The 12,851-nt window shown below is 36.3% G+C and overlaps 1 protein-coding gene across 2 annotated transcripts in view; it reads left to right on the forward strand.

The window, feature by feature from the left end:
- Window positions 1–6,259, forward strand: part of MALT1 (MALT1 paracaspase) — a 57,544-nt gene extending 51,285 nt beyond the window's left edge. For both annotated transcript variants that reach the window (XM_004447193.5, XM_012523689.4), the window contains 4 exons: window positions 1,351–1,500; window positions 3,457–3,614; window positions 4,419–4,544; window positions 5,624–6,259. In XM_004447193.5, the coding sequence (XP_004447250.2) occupies window positions 1,351–1,500; window positions 3,457–3,614; window positions 4,419–4,544; window positions 5,624–6,064 (875 nt within the window). In that variant the 3' untranslated portion in view covers window positions 6,065–6,259. The remainder of the gene's footprint in view (window positions 1–1,350; window positions 1,501–3,456; window positions 3,615–4,418; window positions 4,545–5,623) is intronic.
- Window positions 6,260–12,851: the final 6,592 nt, after the last annotated feature.

Genomic DNA, 12,851 nt, shown 5'->3' on the forward strand with positions numbered 1-12,851 from the left:
CGCACATCAGCGCTGCCCGTGGGCCAGCTCATCACAGGGGTCAAGAGGCCCTGGGTTTGAACCTTGGACCTCCCATGTGGTAGGCGGATGTGTTGGGCCAATCCTCTTTCCTGTAGGAATTTTTAACAGACCCTCACATCCCTTGCTCTTCCCATTCAACCCCAAACATGTTGATGTCACCTAGATTTGGTTCTGGCTTATTATTGATATATTTTTCCTTCTTTCTTTTTTCCTGATTATTGTTGAAAAAACAACAAATTTTACCAAGGTAAATGAATGCCTTTACTTCATATATCTCTTGCAGCATTCCTGGCTTTGCCTTTTCCCTTATTTAGATATCTCATCCAAAATTGTTTTCAATATGGGTCAGATGTGACAAAAACTCTGAGATCTTTTGCTGAGATTTTTTAGAATCATACTTTCATATATGAATGACAGTGTAGCTAGTTAATTTGAAAACTTCTACTCTACTGTGTTTTGTCTTGAAAGCCTATTTTCTTTTTCTCTCGGGGAGCTTTTAAAATTTTGTTGGTTTTAGATATTCTTCAATTTCACTATAGTTATCTATGTTTCTGCTTTGATATTGTATAGGCCCTTTTCAGTCTGAAGTCTTGGATCTGTTTCTGAATGATTTATTTCTATTATTTATACAAATACTTTCTCCTCTCTTTTTGTTTTTCTGTCTCCCTGGGATCTCTACTACTTAGGATTTCTACTTCCTGTCCTGCCAATTTCTTACCTTTTCTTCTGTACTGAAGTCTATTTCTTTATCCTTTCCTTCTTCTGGGTGAATTCCCCAATTTGATTCTCCAGATCACAAATTATTTTCTTAGCTATACCCATTCTACTCTGTATCCTACCTATTGTGTTTTTTTGATTTACAGTTTTTATCTGATATTTCTGGTTGGCTCTTTACGTCTTCTTGTTCTTATTCCATATTGTTAAAAAAATTTTCCTTATCTTTTTTAGCATTAATACAACAGGCCCGCCCACTTTAGTTTCTTGATATTTTCCGATTGCCATTACCTAGATAGGTATCATTTGAGGAAGCAGCTAAGCAGTTATTTATTAATTTCATGTCCTCAAGAGAAATTCTTAAGTTTTCTTTATTTTTCTTTGTCTTCTCTATTTGTTTGGAAGTTTTACATTATCTTTCTATTTGTTTGTGGTTATACTTTCTTTTGCATCCATACCTGCCTGGCACATAGCATGTGTTGAGCAAGTATTTATTGAGTGAAAGAATACTATTGAGAATATAACCTGACTAGTAGGAGAGGTCTTGGTGCAGATACTTAAAACATAACGTAAGGATTGGTAATCTGGAAAAAATATATTCCTTTTATCTTTTAGACATGGGAAAATGTCACCTTACCAAAGGCAAACAAGCTTTAGAGATTCGAAGTAGTTTATCAGAAAAGAGAGCACTTACTGACCCAATACAGGGAACAGCATGTTCTGCAGAATCTCTGGTGCGGAATCTACAGTGGGCTAAGGCACATGGTATGGTAAATTCTATTTTTTCTGAGTTCTTTCTTTAATATACCTTTTAAATCATAAAGATATTTTTCTTCTGAACAGCTTTCTGTCCAGTTTTGTAGTGGAAGTATTTTGGCCTATTAGGCAAACTCAAGATTAATCAAATGTTTATAGGTAACTATACTAATTTATTTTATGTTGGAAATATAAATTAGTTAACCTACCATTTTCACCACTGGTAAAATTAAAATATCATTTTAAAATTCTTAAATAAGGTGAGTAGCTATAGCTCAACCTCTGGTACCTCCTAAAAAAATTTTTTTTTCTTAAATTAAAAAAAAAATTTTTAATGAGTTAATTTTCAGTTTGTCTGATATTCAGTCCCTTAGATGCTTCTATATTGTGACCTCTTGAAGTGTGCAAGATGAAAAATCAGTCAGGACTGATTCTACATCTACCACTTAATAAGCATGTTATCTGAAAAGTGGGTATGAGAAGTAATATCTACTGCATAGGGCTATTGAGATTGAATGAGATTACATATGTAAAGAGCAAACATGGTGTTTAGCAAATATTATATGCTAATATAAATTACTGAACATTTTCTCTTTGACACTTGGATCAGAGAGTTGGGTGATAAAGAAAATGGTAACAATCATATCTGTAGCTTTAGTACTTTTTGGCAATCCTGTATGATTTAGTTTAAAAATTAAGTTTAAATTATTGAGTAAAATAAAATAAAGATTTTGGATTTTTGGTGAATTCCATGTGTCTCTGCTGTGAATCCCTTATTATGGTTAATTGCAAATTAATTGTATTTGTTGAGCTCCTACAAAATAGGATTATCTTTATCTTACAAATCTTTGTTCTCTAAGATATTAATATATATTTGGTAAATTAACATATTAAAGCACATTAAAATATACAATTCCATAAATATATTATCCTAACTTTACAGATAAAAATAGAAATTGGATAAGTAATTGAAATTAAACATATCTTCCTAAAACTCTCCAAACAGCATTAACAAAAATTACAGGGGTAAAGATCCAACAGCAAACAAAATTTAAGCTTTTTATCAAACAAAACTAAAAAGGGTAACTAGTATAGATAGCAAATTTGGCTGATAAGTGGATAATTTCTTTAAAATAAAGAGTTCGTGCAAAATGGTAAGAGATAAACATTAAGACCATTCCCCAATGAATAAGCAAAATTTATAATTTCAACCATCCACACATTTAGGACTGTATTAATAATTAAGAACCAAATACAGAAAATGGCAAACATAAATAATAAAGAAGAGGAATGAATGGTGTGATAGTGTATTTTTTTTTAACCTATCAAATATATAAACACTTGGAAAATTAATAATACCAGTTTTGGAAATGTTATGGTGAAACTCATATCTTTTATTTCATATTAATCAAAAACAGTTTGTCCCATATATGAGGAGCCATAAAATAACTATATCCAGCAATCCTAAAGAATTAAGTATATATATGAAATAGTGAAAGAGAAAACCAAAATAAAAACCAGAAATATTACAGATATTCAAGAGTAGCAGAATGGTTAATGGCAATAAGCTACAGCATGACCATTCATGAAGACTGAGGCAACAGTAAAAAATATATCTACAACTGTATATGTACTTTTTTGTTGTTCTTTTTTTATTTCTTTTTTAAAAATTTTTTTATATATGTACTTTTGATTACCTCTATAAAAATCTTATTGCAGATGGTCAAGAACTATAAGAAAATAGTGAATGAAAAATATGATTTGATTGGCCAGCAGAATTGTGGGTTGTTTTCCTTTCTGTTTTAATTGTATGTGTTTGTAAAGAATATAATGTTGATTACATGGTGTTTTTAAGCAAAAGTAAAAGCCCTAACCACGGTCTGCTCCATAAAGAGTATTTGTTTACTATTTATCATCAGAATACTTATAAGCACTCCTTAAGTAATTGTTATCATTCTTTTTTAGAACTTCCAGAAAGTATGTGTCTTAAATTTCAATGTGGAGTTCAGATTCAATTAGGATTTGCAGCTGAGTTTTCCAATGTCATGATAATCTATACAAGTATAGTCCACAAACCGCCTGAAATAATAATGTGCGATGCCTATGTTACTGATTTCCCACTTGTAAGTCTCTTCTTTTTTCTCTTATTTAAAATTCAATGATATATCCTCAAATTTAGAAGTAACCGAAGAGTAAGCAAACAGAAATCCAAAATATCACTTTTATTACTGATAAAGGCTTCATGGAGGACATTGCTTAATGTGAGCAAATGGTCTACCACTGAACCCCAGAATCTGACAAATTCATCTCCCTAGTCATGGCCGCACTGTTCCAGGGTAGGCCTCACTATATGTTTGGGGTGGGGGGAGGCGCCTGTTGGGCTTCCCCCTGGAGGAGCAGAACACATCTTGCTCTTTGCCAGGGGGCTGGCTCAAAAAGGAGAAAAAGTGAAGGACTTTGGCATGCCCATTTATTCTTCTTAAATATACCAGTAATATAAAACCCTTTTCCCCTTTCCAAAAGTGTTTAATAAAAAGGGAGAGAATCCATGAGTAGAACAATAATGGGGCTTTCTCTACTTAAAAGGAAACTTGAGTAGGTTAATAAATGTTTCTAAAAATAATTCAAAAGGAAGCTGTCCTTTCAGATATAAATGTTTTAAGTTTGTGCAAAATTTAGAATGCTCAAAGATATACCCCCATGAAATATATTTATAATTAAATGTTAGTGATACTTGTAAGATAAGAACAAAATTCATAATAAATTATTTTAATTATACTATGTTTATTTTCATTGTCTCTTCATTCCTGGGTAAGGGTCTACCTTCTCAGGCCAAAATACAAGAAAGAGAATGATGCCTGTTTTGTGTCATGGTCTATATGTTAACTTGCACTGAATTCATTGTTAACTTTCGCTGATTTTCACAGGACCTAGATATTGATCCAAAAGATGCAAATAAAGGGACTCCTGAAGAAACTGGCAGCTATTTAGTATCAAAGGATCTTCCCAAGCATTGCCTCTATACTAGACTCAGTTCACTGCAGAAATTAAAGGTTGTTAACTTTTCCTCCTCATGATTACTAATAGAAAGGGTTATGAAAAAGAAAATTCATTTTGGGGTGTGGACCTTGTCTTTATAGATGCAACTTCATTGGGTATTAAATTGAAGTAGAGATAAATCATGTTGGATCTCATCAGTGACCCTTTCCTATTGTATTCTGTTCATTATAGGGGCCTTGAGGCTCTTTGTATGAATATATATAATTACCCTCCATAGTGTTGAGAAGTTAGGGACATAGACCATATTCTACTCTTAAATGTTTTAGCGTTTTCAGTAATCCTTTTCTAGTTCTTTGACTTCATAACAAAACATAGAAAATTAGAATTGAAATTTATCTTTATTTTTAATTTCTAATTGCTTTACATATGATGTTGGCCTCTCTAATAAAAGTATATCCTTGCCAAGCTTGACTTCTTAACTCATATATAATTGCATGACCATATAATTTATCAGCCTAATACCAACAACAGAGAATGAAATGGGGCACTGTTGACAATTACACCGGGACAACAGGCATAAACCTATGTCACCCTGTTCATAGCTAATCTACTTAAACTCCTCTTTTCTTAGAAATTTAGCCCATTATCTGATCCAGTTATAGTTCTCCACCTTTATTTGTAGCTTTTTATTTTATAGTTTACAACAGCTTAAGCTTTTGACCTAGGTGCAAAACCAGATTATTTTTCCTTTAAATAATAATTCCCTATCTCCAATAATAGGGAAGGATTTCCCAAGCCTTACTGCTTAGAAAATATCTTTCTGCTTTTCATCAGGAAAATAACTTAGGATCTCTATGATTTTGCCTACTTTCAATTAGTAGGAACTAGATTTCTACTAAACTCTAATAAGAATTAGTATTGAATGAAGAAAAAGCAAGATGATTATAGCTGACCATTTTTAGTCTATGGGAGATATAAAGGATGCCTTGATGATTTGGGACCCTGGGAAAGGCGGGAGGTGAGAGTAGTTTTTCATTGTTTTGTGTTTTTTGGTTTGGTTTGATGACATTTTTAAGATTAATATACTTTCACTATTGATAAAATAACAAGCTTCATTTCTTTTCCTTTTCAGGAACATCTGATTTTCACAGTGTGTTTATCATATCAGTATTCAGGATTGGAAGATACTGTAGAGGAAAAACAAGAAGTAAATGTTGGGAAACCTCTCATTGCTAAATTAGACATTCATCGAGGTTTAGGAAGGAAGACTTGCTTTCAAACTTGTCTTATGTCTAATGGCCCTTACCAGAGTCCTGTATCCACATCAGGTGCATCTGGACATTATCATTCTTCTCAAGATTCATTCCCAGATATTTACCATTTACAGCCTGATAATTCAAGCCATGTTTTGCAATCAGATAACTGTCATAGCAGCCGGACTCCAGATTCATTTATTTCACGTCGTCATGCCCACCATTATTCATCCCAGTTTGGTGGAAGTAATGTACCTGAAGAAACAACTGATGAAATACCGTTCAATTTCTCTGATAGGCTCAGAATTTCTGAAAATTAAATTCCTTGGGTTTTGAAAGTTAGCATATTTCTAGTAGTATTTGTGAAGTATTGTGGGAAAGCAAATATGTGATGTAGAGAGAGAAAAGAGTAACAACTTTTTCATAGCAGACTCAGGAACATCCACTTTGAGATGCTGGAATTGTATTGTTTAGCCACCAGCTTCCTTTTCTCTCTTAAAATTTTGCGAATTTGATTGATTTGTTCTATAAGAATGAAATATGGACACATATTTTCATTATGGCTGCTCTGAAGTAAAAGCAATGAGAATGGCATTATTTATAGAATAAGTCATTGTATTTTTAGGATCAGAAGAACCTTTGTGGATCATTGGGCTTACAGCTAATTTTGTCAGTGGGAGAAACATATTAAGGCATCTTGTCTATGTTAGAGCCAACAACAGAACTAAAGCCTCCAGATTTCCATTTCAGTATTTATTCCACTATACATACTGCCTCCCTGACCAGTTGAGACAGGTGTTTTTGTACATAGATTTAATATATAAATATATATATATATGTATATATTTGGTTGATACACTTATCTGTATATACTCTCAAAGAATGTCTAAGCTTTTAATTTGTGACTATAGGACTTTGCTGGAAGTATTAGTTAAAAGGTCAGTATATAGTCTTATATAAAATGGGCTGAAATTTCTGGTTTATAAGGTCATCTTGCTTAGTAGAAGCAAGAATTTGAAAGGTGGCAAAATGTTTGCCTGTGTTAAAGTTAGACAGCAAAGGTTAAGAATTGAGATGTGATTTAATAGTTTTGGTAACTGCTGATCTGAACCATCTAAACATTGAAAGTATCTTTGTTAGTAACACGTATCTTCTTGAGTTGTACTGGCTTTAGAAGATAATATTCCTATTATGTTTTATTCTACTTTTTAAAAGATTAAAAGGGCAACTGGTAATAACAAGTTAAATAATTGAGTTAGTCATTTTTAAATGTCCCACAAAGAAAGTCCCAAGCTCAGAGGATTTCACTTGATGAATTCTAGCAAAAGTTTAAAAAAATAATTAACCAATCCTTCACAAACTCCTTAAAAATAGAAAAGGAGGGAATACTTTACTATTCAATCTATGAGGCCAGTAAACGCTTGATACCAAAGCCAGAGACATCACAAGAAATGAAAACTACAGATCCTTAAAAATATAGATGCCAAAACCTCCAACATCATGCTAGCAAACCTAGCAAAGCATATAAAAAGTGTCATACATCAATACCAAATGGAATTTATCCCCAGAATGCAAGGGTGGTTTAACATCCAAGTATCGATTAATATAACACACTATATCCATTAATAAAGGACAGATTGCACATGGTTATCCTAATAGACGCAAAAAAAAGCATTCCACAAAATCTAACACCCCTTCATGATTAACAAACTCAACAAATTAGGAACAAATTTTGCTGATAAAGGCCATCTATGGAAGTGAACATGGCTCAACTGATAGAGCGTCCTTCTACCATATGGCAGGTCCAGGGTTCAATCCCTAGGACCTCCTGACCCGTGTGGTAATCTGGCCCACACACAAGGAGTGCCGTGCCATGCAGGGGCGCCCCTGCATAGGGGTGTGCCCCACAAACAAGGAGTGAGCCCCACATGAAAAAAGCGCAGCCTGCCCAGGAGTGCCGCCACACACATGGAGAGCTGACGCAGCAAGATGACGCAACAAAAAAGAGTTTCCCAGTGCCACCAGATAATGCAAGCAGATGCAGAAAAACACACAATGAATGGACACAGAGCAGACAACAGGGGGGAGGCAAGAGAAAATAAATCTTTAAAAAAAAAAAAGGTCATCTGCAAAAACCCCACAGCTAACATGCTTAATGGTAATATATTGAATACTGAATACTTTTCTCCTTAGATCTAAAAAAATACAAGGATATCCACTTTTACCACTTCTCTTTAGCATTGTACTTGATGTAATAGGCAAGGCAATTTGACAAGAGAAAGAAGTAAAAGGCACCCAAATTGGAAAGGAAGAAGTAAAACTATCTCTATTCATAGATAATGTGATCTTTCAATGGCATCAAAAAGAATGAAAATAAAATCTTACGCTGAAAACTACAAAACATATTTGAAAGAAATTAAGGAAGCTCTAAGTAAATAGAAATATACCCCATGTTCCTGGACTAGAAAACTTAACATTGTTAAGATGGCAGTACTCCCCAAATTGGTCTACAGATTCAGTGCACTTTCTATAAAATCCCAGGTGGCCTTTTTGCAGAAGTTGACACGCTAATGCTAAAATTCATACGAAAATTGGAGAACCCCAGAATAGCCAAAATAATCTTGATGAAGAAGAACAAATTTGGAAGACTGACACTACCTGTTTTCAAAACATACCACAAAACTACAGTAATCAAGATAGTGTGGTTGGTAAAAAAGATGCAATAAGAGTCCAGAAATAAACCCTTTCATTTATGGCTTTTTGACAGTGTTGGCCAAGACATTTAAATGGGGAAAAAATAGTCTTTTCAATAAATGGTGCTGGGACAACTGGAGAGCTATATGTAAAAGAATGAAGTTGGACCTCTGCCTCCCATCATATGCAAAAATTAACTCAAAATGGATCGTGGAGATAAAACCGTAAAAATCTTGGAAAACATAGGCAAATATTTTCAGGACCTTGTATTGGGCAATGGATTCTTAGATTTTACACAGAAAACACAAAAAAAATTGGAGTTCATGAAAAATTAAAAACTCTGTGCCACAAAGAACAACAGAAAGAAAGTGAAAAGACAACCCAAAGAATGAGGAAAATATGTATGAAAATCATACCTGATAAGGGAGTTATACCCAAAATAATTTTTGTGCTCACTTTGGCAACAAATATACTAAAAGAATTCTTGCAATCAATAGCGAAAAGACAGCTCAATTTTAAAATGAGCAATGAATTTAAGTAGTCATTTCTCCAAAGAGGATATACATGTTAACTATTCAAGAAATGCAGATCAAATCACAGTGAGATAATCACTTCATACCCACTAGGATGACCATAATCAAAATGACAAAGTAATTGTTGGTGAAGATGTGGAACAATTGGGAGCCCTTGGACATTGCTGGAGGGAATGGAAAACTCATGCAGCTGCTTTGAATAGGACACTGTTCCCATATGACCCAGCAATCCTATTGCTAGGTATTTGTACATATTGAAAAGAAATGAAAATGTAAGTCCACACAAAAAGTTGTTCACAGTCATAGCAGCATTATTCATAGTAGCCCAAAATTGGAAACAACCCAAACATCTATCTGCTGATGAATGGATAAATATATTGTGGCATATCCATACAGTAGAATATTATTCAGCCATAAAAAAATTAAGTTCTGATACATGCAGGAACATGGATAAGCCCTGAAAACTTTATTATGCTAGGTGAAAGAAGCCAAACACAAAAGGCCATGTATTGTATGACTCCACTTGTGAAATGTCCACATTAGGCAAATCCATAGAGACAAAGTAGATTAATGATTGCTTAAGGTTAGAGAATTTGTGGGAAATGGGGGGGGAGGGGGTAACTGCTAATGGGGCTAGGGATTCTGGGGGTGATAAAAAATATCCTAAAGTTGTATTGGGATGGTTTTACAGCTCTGTTAATATACTAAAAGCCACTGAACTGCACACATTAAGTGGGTAAATTTGATGTATGTGAATTATATAACAATAAAACTGTCTAAAAACAAAACAAATGAACAAAAGGCACTACTGGCAGATGTCTCCTTCCTGCAAAATAATTGATTGGATACATTGTCCAGAGATATTTATTCAGCGCTACATGCCTAATCTCAAGGAATTTTTTGGTCTTGCATCTATCCCTTATAACTGGTGCTTTATGGAAACTGAAGGAATTTCACTCTTTGGGGGGAAAAAAAAAAAAGGTCTGAAAATGGACCCTTACCTTGACTTTCAGGCCAAACTGAATTTAAAGATAAAGTTATACCTCATTTTCCAATTGGAAGATCATAAACATCAGTCCAGGGATCTTAAATTGGATCATTTTCTGCTTTTTCCTTAATTGCTATATACTGTCAGGAAAAGGGAAAACAAAGGTTGAGCAGTAGTAAAAAATTGTATTAGAATGAAAAGTCATTCATTTACTACTAGTTCACTCCCATGTAATTTCTGTGTCTTCTTAGATCAAGTTTCATAGAAACTAAATCATGACAGGGAAAACCTTTGATTTAGCCTTTTTTATTTTTCATAAGGAACCCACTTGATAACTTTTTTGGTGGGAACATAAATTGAAAGCTTTGCTTTAGACCAGGTACCAGGGATTGGGGATTGAACCCAGGACTTGGTATGTGGGAAGCTGGCGCTCAACCACTGAGCCACATCGGCTTCCCTGAATTGGTTTATTCTTTTGTTTTACTTGCTCTTTTTTCTTTTGTTAAGGAGACTCTGGGAACCAAACCTGGAATCTCCCATGTGGGAGGTGAGAGCTCAACCACATGGGCCATATCCACCCCCTAAATTGACAAATTTTAAACGCCCTTACGTCTAAAACGTCTATCATTTTTAAATTTTTCAATGAAATAGTCTAGATTTTTACCAGTAGGAAAAATAAGTTTTGGTATAGTCATACAGCTATTAAATAGAATAAAGTATGTATGATGTACTGCTATGGAAAGCTGTCTATGAAAACATGGCAAAAGTCAGGTGCACCACAATTTGATAATGTTCCATTTTCTAAATGTGCTTATATATGGAAAAGAAAGGTTCCGGAACAATATACAAGTGCTCAATTGTACAGAGCAGCATTGTCCAGTAGAACTTTCTATGATTATGGAAATGTTCTATATCTGCCCTCTCCAGATGAAAGCCTCTAGTCCCCTGTGTTTTCCGAGCATTTGCAATAGAGCTAGTGAGTAAGGAACTGAATTTTTTTATTATAATTTTAATTTAAATACTGCATGTACCTAGTCGTTTTCATATTGGGCCATGCAGTTGTCAAGAATGGGACTATTAGTTAGGGATGGCTGAGGGACTTTCATCTTTAATTTATACCTTTCTGTATATTTTAACTTTTCAAACTAAAAATATATTATTTTTTAAATTGTCTAAAAATAACTAAAAGGAAGGTGCAGCTTTTGCTTTTTCTATTAGCCATGCTTTTATTTAATCACATGCCAGTTGGATAAGATAGGATTTATACACAAGTGGGATTTAGCAGGTTCAAATAATTCGCTAGGAGGACTCATCAAACTCGGAAATGCTAATGAAAGGATACAGGCTAAAATCAGCAAAGAGAAGAGGCAAGTAGGGCAGCGTCCAGGAGAGACTAAGTGAGAGCTTCCATTGTCCTCTGCAGGTAGAGTTGTACAGACAGTACTTAACTCCACCCAGACATGATGTGGGAACACACAGCGGATACTACTCATCGGGAAAGCTCACCTGAGCCTCGGTGCCCAGGGTTTTATGGTGGATTGCTCACAAAGGCATGGCTCACCACCCATCTGACCTTAGTCTCCAGCCCAGAGGTTGAGCTGGTGCCTCGAGGCCCAAGCCCCCACCATAAATCACATTCTTAGCATAGACTATCCAGCATAGCCCAAGGTTCCCAAGTAAACAAAGATTCTTTCTAGGGGGAAACGAACTTGGCCCAGTGGTTAGGGCGTCTGTCTACCACATGGGAGGTCCACGGTTCAAACCCCGGGCCTCCTTGACCCGTGTGGAGCTGGCCATGCGCAGTGCTGATGAGCGCAAGGAGTGCCCTGCTACACAGGGGTGTCCCCCGTGTAGGGGAGCCCCACGCGCAAGGAGTGCGCCCCTAAGGAGAGCCGCCCAGCGTGAAAAGAAAGAGCAGCCTGCCCAGGAATGGCGCCGCCCACACTTCCCGTGCCGCTGACGACAACAGAAGCGGACAAAGAAACAAGACGCAGCAGATAGACACAGAGAACAGACAACCGGGGGAGGGGTGGAAATTAAATAAATCTTTAAAAAAAAAAAAAAGATTCTTTTTAGGGAGGGTAGTCCAAGGGCTGAAAGATTACCTCCCAGGAGCCAGGAAAAGGGGCCAAATCTTTCTTTGACCAAGGCCAGTCCTTTACTGCACACCAGGCTACTCCAGTGCACCTGCTCTTAACTGTCTGGAGCACCTTCCTTACCTTGCCAGGCTTATTATCCCTCTTCTTTCCAAAGCTTACACATGACACTTCTTTCAGAAAACCTTACCAATCAGCCCCGCAAATTGGGCCAAAAAAATGCCCCTTTGTGTTCCCATCAAGCCCTCTGCTTACCCCTAGCTCCTACCTTTGCACTGCTGGCACCTCTACTTGGCTGCCTCGTTCATTAAGCCCTCGGGCCCATAGGAGTGGGGACTAGGGTCCCACGGAGAGCTCACGCTTTGGGATCCTCTTTGAGGTGCTCCCAGGAGACAACCATTCTAAAACCTCAGCTCTCTCCTTGGAACCCCAGGCACACTTCCGCTACCCTGATCACAGCAGATCCCATGCTACAAAGACAGCGGCCATGAGGAGTCACCTCCTCAGTGTCCTTCCCCTTGACTCCACACATCTCTGCCTTCCCCACCTCAACCTCCCCTCGTGTTGAGGTAGGAGTTTCAACCTCTGGGTCATCTTGTCTCCACACCTCCTTCTCTGGCACCCTGAAGCAAGCCAGGTGCCCGGGCACCAAATTTAAAGAATCACTCATGACCCTGTACTTGCCACCACTACCTTCCCACCCTCTCAATTTTGTGCTTTTCAGTCTCTTGCTTTAAACTGGTTTCTTGACCAACAATGGCAACATCCCCCAGAAAGGTACCTCTTCATCCCAGGT

This window comes from Dasypus novemcinctus, chromosome 16 (genome assembly GCF_030445035.2).
Source record: "Dasypus novemcinctus isolate mDasNov1 chromosome 16, mDasNov1.1.hap2, whole genome shotgun sequence".
Taxonomy (NCBI): Eukaryota; Metazoa; Chordata; class Mammalia; order Cingulata; family Dasypodidae; genus Dasypus; species Dasypus novemcinctus.